Source organism: Candoia aspera, chromosome 2, assembly GCF_035149785.1.
Source record: "Candoia aspera isolate rCanAsp1 chromosome 2, rCanAsp1.hap2, whole genome shotgun sequence".
Lineage (NCBI taxonomy): Eukaryota > Metazoa > Chordata > Lepidosauria > Squamata > Boidae > Candoia > Candoia aspera.
In genome coordinates this window covers 233618273-233633940 of record NC_086154.1, presented here as the reverse complement: position 1 = coordinate 233633940, position 15668 = coordinate 233618273, and the positions used below count along the sequence as shown (strand labels likewise).

The 15668-nt window shown below is 35.4% G+C and overlaps 1 protein-coding gene across 3 annotated transcripts in view; it reads right to left on the bottom strand.

The window, feature by feature from the left end:
• Positions 1-2587: 2587 nt before the first annotated feature.
• Positions 2588-15668, bottom strand: part of POLK (DNA polymerase kappa) — a 36792-nt gene continuing 23711 nt past the window's right edge. For all 3 annotated transcript variants that reach the window (XM_063295531.1, XM_063295533.1, XM_063295532.1), the window contains 8 exons: positions 12897-13021; positions 10927-11093; positions 10311-10343; positions 8931-9024; positions 5451-5622; positions 3492-4328; positions 2875-2926; positions 2588-2759 (listed from right to left, as the gene is read on the bottom strand). In XM_063295531.1, the coding sequence (XP_063151601.1) occupies positions 2675-2759; positions 2875-2926; positions 3492-4328; positions 5451-5622; positions 8931-9024; positions 10311-10343; positions 10927-11093; positions 12897-13021 (1565 nt within the window). In that variant the 3' untranslated portion in view covers positions 2588-2674. The remainder of the gene's footprint in view (positions 2760-2874; positions 2927-3491; positions 4329-5450; positions 5623-8930; positions 9025-10310; positions 10344-10926; positions 11094-12896; positions 13022-15668) is intronic.

Sequence of the window (15668 nt, the reverse complement as noted above, 5' to 3'; positions counted from 1 at the left end):
TTTACATATTTTGTGTTTATTTTGCTAAAATTATTATCTTGAGTTTTACAGTTAAAAAAACAGTCACAACAGTCACAATTGTTTTGGAAAATGCATCTTAGATTAAAATTATTTTGTAAAATATATTACACTCTGAATAAATTACAAATAAAATTATTTTAAAGTACACAAACGCCAAAGAATCATAAAGTTGCAAGGGCCATTTAGACCATGGAGTCTAACCCCTTGCTCAGTGCAGGAATTCAAAGTAATAGACACCCAGCTTCTGCTTGAAGAACTTACCAGCTTCCTTGGTAATTGGCCCCATCATTTAACTGCTCTGTAGTAGAAAACTGTCTCACCATTCAACAGGAACCTGAATTCCTGTAACTTTGATCATTTATTCCATGCCTTGCATTCTGAGTAGGCTGACCATACGTCCCGTTTTGAATGGGACAGTCCCGTTTTTTAAACACTTCCAGACTGTCCCATCGTTTTAATATAAATGTCCATTTTGTCCCATTTTCATAAAAACCTTACTTAAAAATTTGAAAGTTTCCACGAACCTGTCAGAATGCAGTCTGACTTTGAGTGGAAGGGGCGGGGGGGAGCTCAGCAGAAACAGTAGGAAAAAAGCCACAGAGCTCAACCCGGTAGGAAACCTAAAAAGAGAATAACAAGATCAGCTGATAGGCGGTGATCAAAGGGCGAGCCGATTGGCTTCTGCCTTGAAATGGCAGGAAGAAAAGAATGTAAAAGCACAGCCAGAGGAAGAACGGCTTGTCAGGGACAACCGTTCACTAGACTCTGCAGCCCAGCCTTGCCTCTCGCAAACGAAGGAATCAGAAGATTCCCAGCCTGAGAAAACCGGAGAAGTTCCTGCCTGCCGATCCAGCCTGTCGCCCAGCCCTGCCCTGTTTTGCCATCCCAATGTCCCATTTTTAACCCCGTCCCGTTTTGCTATCCCAATGTCCTGTTTTTGTTCCAAGGAAATATGGTCAGCCTAATTCTGAGATAACAGATCTTGATTTTTCTGTGTAACATCCTTCAGGTACTTGAAAAGTGCAATTGTATTTGCTTTCCTGCCCCCCCCCTCGAACTTAACATACTCACTTTGTTAAGGGGTAAGACAAATTCAGAGAACATGGAAGAGATGTAGAGAAGGGCAATGAAGGTAATCAGGAAATTGGAAAATAAGCCTTAAGAGATGAGATGGAAATGGAAAGATTTCCATCTCATCTCTTCTTATTTTCCAATTTCCTGATTACCTTCATTGCCCTTCTCTACATCTCTTCCATGTTCTCTGAATTTGTCTTACCCCTGGGCACAAAGGGTACTCAAGGTGGAGACTGGTCAACACAGAATATACTGGAGCTATTTTTTCCTGAGCTGAAAACTAGATTTCTATGGATGCAACATGAAATTACATTTGCCTTTATAGCAACTGCATCACACTGCTGACATATTCAGCTTGTGATCAATTACAATTTGAACTTAATATAAATCTTTATTATATAAGGTCCATTTATCTTTAGAAACAATTTAAAATGTAAATAAGTGAATAGCTTTTTATCACATTCTTTGGTAATACATGTGCACTTAAAAGCTGAGTGTCACTTATCCTACTCTTAAAAATTATTTGAAACTCAGGCACCCTAGATTTATTTCCTGATATGTCAAATTTGGCACAGTGTTAATGAAGTCTATTGAACAAACTTGGTAGGTAAATGGACCTCTTAAAATGAAGCCAGTAATTCTAGATAGGCAGAGTACAGTATGATTTGAAGAAATTGTACCGAAATAATCCCTACAAAGGCACAGAACTAAAAAGATACAGCATATCTTAGTCTTTTCCAAGGGTTTAAAACTGGCAAGCTCATTAAGTACATGAACAAAGTTGTGGTTTCTAATTTAAATGAGGCAACTTAATACTAAAACCATATTAGGTTGTCTATATTCAAGATATGCAATTAACATGAAGTTTATTTAGCATGCTTTTACTAATATCTATTATATGTACTATATGAAGTTCTGTTCACCAACGGACAGTTAGCAGACTCCTGCTTAAATTAACAGAGGCTAGAAGTGCACATCTGTGTTACATGAGTGTACAAAAATTGTGTCTGAATTTTGGGTGATAAATGCTTTCTAATGCTTTCTAATATTTTATACAGAATTGTAAAAAGCAAACTAAGCCTTAAATGTTACTGCCTATAAGACAATTTAATAGCACCTGATTTATAAAGTGGAACTTTATATAAATGGAACTTATAATTTTTCAATAAAATCCAAATTCTTTCATTTTCCCTTCCTATCTAAGGGTTGTGAAGATAATAGCCATTACCATCATGTTATTCAAAGAGCAACTGGCTTTTAAAAGTGCTTGACATTCCTAAACAAAGAACTATGTGCTTATCAGCTTTAAAAAGTCAACTTTCATACGTTTTCATACATTCTTTAAAATATGAGACTGCTATTTGAAACTAAAATGGTAGATTAGCTACTGAAAAATCATATATGTACAATGTATATAAGTAATATAATTTATAATCATATAACTTTATATATTAACTTCTATATAGTTATATAAACTTATATTATGTTATATAATTTATACATAATACATAAGGTCCAAGTGACATATTTTACGCTAAGCTTTTGTACCATAATAATCATCAAACTTTCTTTATTGTGTTCATTTGAAAAATGATTCTATAGTGCACCTAGAATTGCTTGACTTGGCTTTTTTGGATGTTGACTGGGGAATCACTGTTCCAGATCTGAAAAGAAAGAAAAATATGTTACTAATTAAACAGCCATAAAAACAGAATGGTTGACAGGGATAAGTTCTAAATATTCAAATAAAAATTCTATTCCCACTCACTCAGAGATTACCTTTTTGTTCCTACTGAAGAGTTTGTATTATATTGTCCTCTATCCAAGATTTCTGGGGAAAAAAATTACTCAAATTTTTAAACTGAAAGCAAAAATGTATTCTATCAGAATTATGAATAACAAATGGGAATTAACAATAATGTCTACTAATATTTTCTTTTCCTCTTCCACTGAAACTATCATTATATCTCCTATATGAACGATGACTTTTCTATAGCTACCCTGTACCCCCCCCCCCACTATTTACATCATTTTTTCTTTGGAAAGGAAAAATAAATATTTGCCCTTTTAACAATTAAGCAGGTACTGTCTATTCTTCTAATAACAAGTGACAAACAAGGTATACAACAGACTGTTGCATAGCTTCTGCATAATCTGTATATAACAAGAGCCCAGCAACATTTATTTTTCCTGCATTTAAAAACTAATTCATTACAATTTACAAAACACCTTTTATTTATTTACAGAAAGAAATATCAGCCTCTTTCTACACAAAATGGAGGAAAAGCCAACTCCTTTATTGAAACCTTATATAAATTTGCATTCTGCACTTCATTTAATGTTCCAAAAAGATCACCTCTAAAAACTTTTGTTTAAATGACTGGTAAAATACTCACCCATACTTGAATTTTCTGTCAACTGCTTGATAATGCCTTTGTTTAAACAAACATCCACGTGCCTGTTGAACAATGCAAGATCCTTTGTTTTTTGTTTTATGTTGCAAACTGGACAAACTAAAACATTTTCAGTAATGTCAGAAGAAAATTGCGAATTGCTTCCTGGGCAGCTTGACTCTTCTTTCTCTATTAATAAAGCTTTAGAAGATAAATCATCTTTAGCATGAATTTCAGATACAGAGGCATTAGAAGGACCACATCTATTCTCATTCTGTTCATAAACTAGAAGCTTTGGTAACACATCTGAGCAACTTGCAGAAACACAATCAGCTATATTTGTTGATCGTTCATCCACTGATGGTTTACTTATTTTAACTTTTATCCTTTCTTTTTTTTCCGCGTCCACAGGCAGATCATTTTTCCAAAATTTGCTAGTATCTGTAATTTCTTCATTTTCTTTTTCTATTGTTCCACTAAGGCACATATCAATATGTCTATTAAATGCTTCTAAAGTGCCATCATGCTGCTCTTCAAAGCAAATAGGGCAAATAAAGATCTGATGTTCATCATCCTTTCCTTGCTTACTTGAAGTCACCATTGACGTGGTTTCTCGTAGACTCTGCTTGTTTGAAGACTCATTTAGAAATATTCCTTGGTTGGTTTCCTGTCTCATAGCTCTCTTTTTATTGAAAAAGCTTTCTCCTTCAGATACTTTTGGGAAAATGTTGACAGTTTTCTTAAAAGCACAGGCTTGTTTTCCTGGTTCTAAGAAATTAACAATGCTCTTCTGCTGATATTTTTTTTCTTCTTCAGTTAAAAAACCTGATACTTTTACACCTGAGTATGACAGACAAGCCACAAAAAGGTAAATGGATATAAGAGTTGTTTAAAAATATAATCAAAACAACTTATGCAGTTTGTTTCAAGTAGACATATATAGGAATGCACAGTAAATTCACTTAATATCTACTTAAAGCAATACAAACTTAGACATGGGTCAACTAACTTTTCAGACTTTTTCCCAGAATTCTCCTGCATATACTGGTTTCAATCCAGTTTTAACATATATAGTAGTGCTGGACTTCCCTTCTCCTTCCACTCCACAGACCCCCTCGGAGGTATCATCCAGGTCCCATCTCATAGTAGGCACGCTCTGGATTCTGTCCATTAAGACATCTGGTGGGATCCAGGAAGAATGCCTTCTCTGTTGTAGAGCCTGTCTTTGGAACACCATATCCCCTGAGATTCACTTGGCCCTGACTCTGCTGGCACTCTGTAAGTCCCTGAAGATTTGGATGTTCTCTCAGGTAAGCCTGTTGTATGATTGTTTGTTGGTATGACTGTGGTTGTATGGCCTGGGTTGGACTGTCTAAAGGTGCCATTGTATTATTACTGTGTTATTACTATTATTTTGTTGTTGTTGCTTTTAATCCTATGTTCACCTCCAAAGTCACGGTTGTGAGATGGACAGCTATACAGATTAATAAATACATAAATAATTTAGTGGTACATAGTGGGGGTCATAGTTGCTTCCTATGATCCCCACACCATAACCCACCCTAGAAGAATCATGGTGGGGGAGGAGACACACAGAAACACAGTTTTACCCACTCAGTTTCACATGCTTAAATCTGGATGCAAACTATGGACAGTGAGGCACCAAGTGAGGCAACAAATAGCCTTTTTACCTGTGGAAAGTCTTAACAGCACAACTGTTTTTTGAAAGGGACAGCAAAGAAGTCTTATTTTAAGCATATGTTCTAACAATAATGAAGAAATGTTGATTTGAGGAAGTTTTCAATAACCAGAAAACTATAAAAGTATAACAACAGTGTATAAGAACGAAGTTTAACAAGAATAGCACAATGATCAAAGCTGTCTTTTCATTGAAATGACCAGCAATAATTGACAGAAGTTACTTGCCATAAATCAGCATAGTTATGTGAAAGTGATATTTACCCATTAATCTTAAATGTAAAGGTTCTGGGGCCACACTCTCCATTTCTGCATTAAGCAAATCTTTAGCAATAGCAAATATTTCTTCTTCAGTAGAAACTGCAGAAAGTACTGTATTAGCTCTTGTTTTCACTTCAAAGTTCACATTCTTCAACTTCAAAGTTACAGTTCTAGCCTATTAAAAATAAACAGTTTTTCTGAAGCTGCCATGTTCTGAGACATGGAAGTAGCTTAATAATAAGATATACACATTCTCTGTAGTAATTTTTGTATCTTATTTCCATTATGCCTTTCTATTTAAGACTGTTAAGCAACTGATTATTTTAATATCTTAATTTGTTCAATTCAAATCTTACAAAAATTACAAATTACAATTTTTACAGTCCTTTACAATCCCCAAGAATTTCTGAGTAACTCCATGCCCTATCACCCTGGCACCAAGACTAAGGGAGAAGAGTCCACCCAATGAAAGAGAAAGACTTTCTGCCTTGCTTAACACTGTACAGTACATACATCTCCAGATCTTAATAAATTGCTACTATAATACAATAAACTTCAACTCTCCCACTATTGCATTTCTATGAAAAAAATAAGAAGCATGAGGATACCGGGTAACAATATACTCTACAAGACTGTCATAAAAACCTCTTTATCTCCCACCACAAAAGCTGTAACAACCTGAGTATTTTTTTAGGACTGATTTAACTCTCAATCTCTCACATATAAACCTGCTTTTTGCAACATACACATATGGACTATCTGCAAGATAATTTTAAACATGTTTAGAAACCATCAATTTTTAAAAGAGTGGTTAGAAATGAAATAGAAATTCTCCTACCCTTGTTTTTGATTAGACATACTGCAATTATATCTGCATCAAAGCCCTGCATTTCTGAATTAAAATGGCCTTGTATTCTGTGAGAAATGAAACAGGAACCTTTTCTCAGATTGATAAAACTGATGATTTATTGGCTAGAAACACTGAAAAATAAGAAAAGGCCTTTTTGATAAAAAAAAAAATTGGCAGATTAGCAACCACATACTTTTCCTTATTTCAGCTTCTAAATACTTGCTAAAAAGTTGTTCTTTTTAAACTGAAAACTGAGAATGTGGGGACTATGGCTTATCTGATGAGAGGACAACAAATTCTCCTTAGAGGTGCTTATGATTAAAAGCTGGCAAGATTACTGGTAGAGAGATGAAACCTATTCCTCAAAGAAACAGAAATAGTGACCATTTGCTCCCATGGGGTTGGGGGGAAATGTATCCTCATCTTTGAGGATATCACTACAGCTGGGGATAAAGATCTCTTGATGCTTCTGTTAGTGTACGTTTGTTTACTGCTTATTGTGCTCAATGACCGGTCTGTCTTCTATTACCGTGTGATCCAGTTTTACAGAGTGGGATATTCCTATGAGCGGAACATAAATACTACATCACTCTGTGCTTCCTGAAGTATACTAAACCCTTACTCCTGTTCATCATAGAGATAACATAATTTGTCAATCATTTGGAATAAATATAATCGTATGTACACTTAGTATTATGTTTGATGAAGCAGAGATCTTTGCATTAATATACACCAGAGACTGACAAAAATAGAAAATCATTGAAATCTCACAAGATTTCATCAAGAATACACCAAGTCCTCATGAGACTCTAGTGAAATGAAGATCCAGCAAGTACAGTTTTGCCAATCTTCTTATAAACTCAGATGTACTATATTAGTTAAGAAGGTCATACACATTGTTTACAACAATATCAATACTAAAAAGTTTTTCATGGAAGAAAACCCCATTTTTGTATAAATAATCTAGTAAGAGACTTATAAAACTTAAAAGGGAGAGAGGATGAGAAAAAGACATAGGATATACCCCAAACAAATATGCGTATGGGTATTATACCATATCAATCTATTTCCTATCATTTTTTGAATACAGCTAAAAACCCTTCCAAGTTGGTAGAATTATCTTTTATCATCCTGAACAACCTTGATATGCCCATGTAATACACACTATTTTGCAAGCTGCACTGGCTGCCTATAGGCTTCAAGTTGCAATTCAAGGTGCTGGTTATCACCTACAAAGCCTTCATGGCACAGGGCTGGATTATTTACAGGGCCACCTGTCTCCAATTATCTCTGCTAGGCCCATGAGATCCAGCACAGTAGGCATGCTTTGGGCCCCTTCTATGAAACAGTGTCCCCTGGTAGAACCCAGGAGGCAGGTCTTCTCTGTCACAGCACCTGCACTGTGGAACAAGATCCTTGTGAAGTTGAGCTGGTTCCTTTTATTTCTTGGTTTGTTTTTCAAATTTATATAGCCACCCATCTCACAAACAAGCAACTTTTGTCCTTCCATAAGGCTCTGAAAACCTGGTTCTTCCCCCGGACATTGGGCCAGAATGCAGGATGATCCTATCTAGAATGAAAGATCTTTGTCAAACCCTAAGAGGCAGGCAAACACAGGAAACAACCACTAAGTGGATTTCTGGAAAAAAAAATTATATTGCTGATAGGGTATTGTAACAGCATCTTGAAAGCCTAGTTCTCCCACATAATTTATACCTAGTATAAAGGCAGAGTTACTCTGAGTCTCTCTCTCACTCTTCCACCGCCCCTGGACTCACAAATCTCTTCAGTAACAGTCCTGTTCCCTTCTTTAACTGTCTTGATGCCCCCTTTGGGTTCCCAACGTCTGTTAAATGTTCCATCCCATTCTTAAAAGATGTATGTGTTGCTGGCCTCAGTTAATTCTGCTGGTTTTGTTATTTCTGTTACTCTGCTCTCTGTTCTGTTCTGGATGTTTATTGTGTTTTATTTTCTAGTTCCCTGTTTTTATGCTTCTATAAACTATAAAGTCACTTAGAGTTGCTTCCTGCAAATTAGGCAGCCGTATAAATCTAACAAATAAACATTTCTCCTTTTCACTGAAATGTCAAAATTAGGAAGTGTGAGGGAGGAATAATGGTCATCCTCTAGATGTTTGATTGTTCTATGTTTGGCCAGACTTCTACCAAAGACAGTAATCCACACTCTATAACTGTCTCTTATTAATTACCCCTTTTACTACAGCTTTTAATCTGCTTGATGCATTCATTTTTTAATATGTAGGAGAACCTGTGAGGTACCGTGGTCAAGGTGGTTGGGCAAGAAGTGGGGAAACACGGGTTGAATTTCACACTCAGCCATGGAAACTCACTGCATGACTTGTGCCAGTCACATTCATTCAGCCCACATCCATTCACTCCAGCCCACATCTTTTGTAGAGAGAACACATAAATCACTTTGAATTCCTGGAGGAAAGGGAGGATATAAATCTAACAAATCATCATTAACATAAATTCTGTCCCAACTAAATTCCTATGACCAAGAGGAATACAGACAAATAAAAAGTATTTCCCACTAAAACAATACACCAATAAATACAGAAGATAAGACTACTAATAAATATGAGGATTAAAAAAAGATATAAAGTTACCAACTTTAAGTCCTTCCTTTTTCAAATCCTGAGCAAGGTCACCGCAGAGTTTTTGACATAACCTGTATTGTTCTGTTGCACTTATTTCATTAAATGTCCTGCCAAAAGAGGGGGGAAAAATCTCAGCAGGCCCTGTTCATGCCAAATTATCAACGGAAGTTTAAGCTAAGCAGAAAATATCAAAATAGATAATCATAGATTTGCAAAATCTATTGAACAATACCTAATAACAAAAAAGGCTATTTAAATTCACTGTGGCATTAAAAATTAATGTTTCACTTCATAATAGATGCTATATACCTACTACACAAAAATCAAAAGTCACAATATGATATCCTGTGCCTGTTGTGTAAAAAGGAAGTGGTACTTTGGTCCAGCATCAATTTAATAGTGGATGTCAGATTTAGAATTGGACCAAGACTAGTTGTCTCATTTCGTTTGCACTAAAGTTAGACATTACTTTTACAATTATTTCAATGGGATCTAATTATAACAAATTTAGTCTGGATCCAATTCAAAACTTTAATTTTCTGTTGATTTATTAAAAAAAATCCATTAATCACTTTGCTTTAAAAAATAGCATAAAGAAAAAATTATTTTGGTTCTTTGGAGATCCAGCATTTAATTCTGTTTGAGGGAATTATTCATTGAATGAAGTTCTACTCATAAAGCTTACTAGCAAAAAGGGGGTAGGTTGAGAGGATGCTCACAATTTCTTAGTATCATCTCCTCCACTGTTTCAGAATTTCAAAGGGTATAGGCAGCTTAGTAAGGAACAGGAATCAATGGAAATCAGATCCTCCTCCGTTAGATCAGTTGAAATGTTCTCCTGAATCATATGCCTTTCACTGATGGAAGGAGCATATCTATGCATGGAGGGAAGACTCTTTTTTCCTTTGGTTTTCTTGGCACAGTCAGTATAATTGTATTTGGTATTACTAATCTAATGGAAAAAATAATTTTCTATAAGAATGTCTCAAGAGAGGCTCAATTATGCAAGAGTTACATAATTTTTATCTCCAAAGAACCAGTATCACTTTTACATTATGGGAAATGTGTGTTTCTGCCAATATTTGCATGAATTGTCTTTGCAGAATTAGTGACTGGCAACTATCTATTCCCTTTATATGGACAGAGTTTTAGCTGTTTTTATGGTTTTCTAATTTTGTATGCCACTGGAATTGGGTGGTCAATACATTTAAATAGACAAACAAATAAACAAGCTAAGCCATAATTCAGGTAATTCCAAACATTTGGCAATTTTTTTGGCATTGTACTGGTATCTCCTGCATTTGGGGGGAGGGGGATAAAATCATATTTATAGTAATTTTAAATACATTCAAGTGGTGAGATGTTTTCACTTGATATACTTTTGAGTACATACCTTTCTGTGCTCATACTTTTTCTCTCCCCGCCCCTTAAAAAAAAAAAAAGTAAGAATGGTCAAGAGTGCTAAATTTCAAAGGTTAGGTCTCAATAAAATAAATGTCTATTTTTATGAGCAGACACACATGCACATAGTAAGAAACATAAAGCATAGAAAAATAATTATTAAAAGCAGACAAAAAATAATTATCTGAAAAGCAGGGTAAAATAAAGGTAGGAAATATTAATACATGTCATCATTTTCTATAACTGTTCAATTATCACTGTGTCCTTATAAGAACGTGTATCTTTTGTTAGAACATGATGGCGCTGAACTTACCAAATAATCTGAAATATATTTTTCAATATAGAAATCGAAGTATTTCACTGAAATTTAATTTTTTTTAAAGTTACAAATATATGTGGTCTACTTTGCACTTAAGGATCTTAGAAGTAGAATTGGGGGAAAGCTCTAAGATTCTGCAGTGCTACTAGGAATTAGAGGAAATACAAGGCTAGATTAAACAAATCCTTGAATAATAAGTCCATTTATTAATTTAATGAGAAATGCAACCTATTAATGAAATATTTAGAAAACAAGTAAAATAAGGGTAAGTATATTTCATATAAAATACCTTTCCAAATGTGTGGAACCCAAACCAAGAGAGATTTCAAGGAAGTTACGGCAGGATGTTTCAGAAAACAGAAGAGAAATCAGAGCCCTCTGCTGGTACAGTTCTGTGCAAGTCACTATTTCCAAAGCTTTGAGCATTTTCTCTGTTACTTTTCCTACGCCTGGCACCTAAATGAGAATGAAAGTGAAACAGGAAGTTTCTAGCAACTCAGTGAAATCTTAATTTTAACATTTCCTTTGGAAATGGGAACATCTATCAGTTCCATATATATCCATTATCAGCAATTACTAACTATCACCTTGGAAACTGAGCATTTTTTAAAGAACTAGAAATAGTTACATGGCTTGGTAGACTGATGCCCATAACTGGTGAACTTGCTGTATTGTTCTGCACTGACATCTGGACAGTTTCTTCATTTCAGTTAGAGGGACCAGCTAAGTTATAAAACATACGCTTTCAAACATTAAGAACGTTTATCATCTATAAATTCTCTGTACTTTTATTATAGTCAACCAATACATCTCTAAGTAGTGAATAAGCCTTCAGGTTCACTGTAACTCATCTTCAGATTGGACATAAAACAAAACAAAAACAGTAAGAAAAACAAAAGTAGACATTTGTACAGTGATTTAACAGACATAGTGGCAAGAAAAGACAAACAGTCCCAGGAGAAAAGGGCATCAGCATTATGGGCTTGAACCAAGAAAGGAAACAAATAGAGATGGGGGCATAATTCCTTTGTAAGCAATCATAGCTTTCTCACTAGACTTTAGTATTTAGTATTTCCTATTATGCTGGCTGGGGAATTCTGGGTTGAGAAACACTGCACTAATGGATATTTTTATTTCTAACATACTAACATTATAACCTCCAATAATTGATCAATTTGTCCATTTCCTTTCTTTCCAAAAGTTCCTTTCGAAAAATTTAAGAACACAAATCAAAAGAACTATTAATGACACAGTCAGATATCAAGAGTTAAAATACTAATTGCTTCAGCTGCTACTTGGCTAAATTTCTGGAAGCAGCAAATATATAACATTAAATAAAAAGCAACAGATTCTTAAAATTATGAGATAGTATTACAGCAAAAAAGTAAACTTATTATGCTCAAACATTCAGAGGACCTATAAAATTAATCATATTTTGATATAATTTATTTTTCTAATATGCAAACACATAAAAAGCAGACATAAAAGGAATTGCCAAAGATGCTCACACAAACTTATTTCACCTTGCAAACCAAGTATTTAAAAAATGCTAGATGAGAATCCTATTTTCCAATAAGAATAGTATAATAACAGTATATGCAACATAATCCCAGAGCCATATGTCCTCACCTAAAAAAAATATAACAGGAAAAAAAGATGGCATGTATGTCCCCTCAGAGATTGAGAAGTATTTGCTTAAACTTGATATATCAATATTTCCCTTTTTCAAGACTGGTGTATAGCAAATGAAAGGAAGTACAAATGAGAAACCAAATGATATTATAATGTCAGGTCACCAGTACATTTTTCATTTACCTAAAGTTTGCAGCTAAATATCTAAGAAATGTAATGCAATTATACAGTGTAGATTTCACTTGGATATGTATTTTTTGGTCTAGTGCTTAAGGAAACAGGCTAGAAACCAGGAGACTGAGAGTTCTAGTCCCGCCTGAGGCATGCAAGCTGGCTGGGTGACCTTGGGACAGTCACTCTCTCTCTGCCCCCAGTGTCAAGCTCAGGCAACAAGCCAGTTGGTCTATTACTTTCTAGCAAATGGATCAACATTCAGTTGATCCAAAAAAAGTTGACCCTGTACATGGCAGCAAAAACACTAGAAAGAAAATACATACATACATACAGTATATATATAGAAGATAAAACAAGTTGATTAGAAAACTTAAGAGACTGAAAGACAGCAACTATTTCCTGAGCACAAACATTCATAAAAGTAATAACACTAAATAAATCAAGATTTCACACCTTTCTAATAGCTAAATTTTTGATGAAGTCCATCACAGCTTCTCTTTCTGGAGGGATTCTATATTGGCCATTAGGTTTATTTTTATCACTGCACATTTTTGCCAACATCATATTTGGAGCAATGCCTACAATGAAATGAAAAAAAATTCAAATAAGAATAAAATAGAATAATAATCTTCCAGCTTCAAGTATCTATTATATGAAAGATAAGCAATCAGATGTGGGATGAAAGTTGGATATAAAGAATACTTTTGTGATAGGATCGTGGGGTGCCATCAGAACATAGACACTATGGGTGTCTTAAAGTGGCTCTGTTGTGGTGCTACTCCACACAAATGCTGTTTCATAGGGAGATGAGGCTAAAAATATAACAACTTTTAGTTAGGCAAAGGAAAGTATAGACTAGGTTACAAGACTGTCATACCTACATCTCATGCAGTATTCCATGCTAATGTAAGGTTATAATACTGGTCAGTTCGGTCATATTTGGCCAGCATGCCACAAGTACAACCAATACCCAGGTTTACCTCAAGTATGCTCACATGTTGCCTGCATCCTATCAACTATGAGGTATATCAGTGTTTCTCAACCTTGGCAACTTTTAAGATGTGTGCACTTCAACTCCCAGAATTCCCCAGCCAGCCACGCTGGTTGGGGAATTCTGGAAGTTGAAGTCTATACATCTTATAGTTGCTAAGGTTGAGAAACACTGAGGTATATACAGTGAATGAATGTGGATTAAATAAAAAAATGAGCGACAAGTATGAAAGGAGTAAAAAGAGGTGGTTTGTGTTGGAATTATCAGGGGTCAACTCAGCATTGTCTCATAAGCATAAGGGGGTAGCTCTAGCAAATCACATCTCTATTGTTCTTGTGGGATGTCACATGGGTCACCTGATTTCCACTTCCTCCTTCTTCTTGGGCTTGGGGGATTAACAATCTCCATTACCCCGTGGGCAGACATGCAAGCAGGAGGGCTGCAGAATGCAGCTCCTCGTCCTTTCTATTCCACATAGAAAGTGTCTACAAAGAACCAGTGATGATTAAGTGCTTTCTACTATTAATCTACCTGTATCCAGATCTACTGAATAAAAGTAAGCTATCTCTATTTTTTTTCATCTAACTACAGTGTGAAGACTGAATTTATTTCTGAACATAATTAAGCTTAATGTGCAAGTTTTCTTTTGGTTCACGCTTCTACTCTGCAAGATTGCTGTTAGGTGCTTGGAGTTCTTTTATTAACATTTAAAAGCTCCATCAGTTTGATCATATAGACCAGTGTTTTTTAAACTTGGCAACTTTAAGATGTGAGGACTTCAACACAAAACACAGATATAGACAGCATGAGGAGTGAACTGCAAAACAAATATATGAAGGAAGACTGTATGAGCTGGGACAAGTGGATGACTGAAGCAGTTCTTCTTGGATGGAGTTGGTAAGATTCTCATCAAAAGAAAATTAGAGTTTAAAGAACAAAAAGCAATATATGAATCAGTACATGGATGTGGTGGAAGCAAGGTTTGTTTGCAAGAACAGAAAATATGGAAGTGAATAGTGTTGGTATAAACGTGTATCTTCCCTCCCAATTTCTTTATCTTACTACATCTTAATCTTTTTCAGCACTTTGCATGAATCTACTTACCCCAAAGTGGAATAGTATAATGGCAAATATCCATGTGGCTAAAAAACATGTAACTAGCCAAAAATCCTAAGCGAGTGATAGAGATTCCCCTTTACAAACCTATTTTTTGTGTTTCATTCAGGATCACTGTTCAATTTTTGTCTTTCTCACTGCACCCTAATGGCAGACAAGATCTTCTCATCCCAATCACTGATTTCTCTCTCAGAATCATTTCTCCCTGCTCTCTCACATACCTATCATATCCAACCCATATCTATGCAGACTCCTACTTTTTTTTTTTTTGCCTTCTTGTCTCTCTCAGAAGTTTTCACATTCTGTAATCTCTCTGCTTCTTTCTAGTTTTAACTCACTGTTTCTGGTCCTGCCCTCTGGAACAATAGAGGATAAGATGACATCTGTGTAATAAACCTTCAGATATTTGAAGGATGCCATCATATTTCCTTTTAGTTGTCTCTTCTATAGGTCAAACATACCCAATTCCTTCAACTATTCCTTGTAGGGCTTAGTTTTCAGACTCTTCACTATCTTGGTAGCCTTCCTCTGAACTTACTCCAATTCATCACTGTTGTTTTTGAGCTGTGGTGCCCAGAACTAGACCAGGACATGAAGAATGGAATTATTACTTCCTGTAATCTGGACTCTATGATCCTGTTAATAATTTATTAAACTTGTATGCCACACAACTCTCAACAACTCTGGGTGTCTCACAAAGGAATTACAATAAAATCAATAAAACATAAAAAAGATAAAAGATGGCAAGCATGATGAAGTGACAGGTCTCACTCTCCCTTGCCAAAGGCCTGGGTAAAGAGCCAGAATGCACCCCAAGAAAACATTTGGCTTTTTACAAATGCATGATACTGCTGTTGCATTTTAACTTGTAGTCAACAAGGACACCCAGATTCCTTTCACATGTACCACCTGTGTTTCCAGATCCTTCTCCCACCTGGCCAATGTCTCAGTCTCTAGAGATTCTTTTAAGATCTCTTCTGGGCATGTGATTCATCTCCATATGTGTCAGGCCCAGCCCAAGAACTTCAGAGAATCTGTTCAGCCAAACTTCAGTTCTTTATTTGCTCACACCATATAGACAGAATCTTGCCAGACTAAAGCTACTTTACCTAACCTAA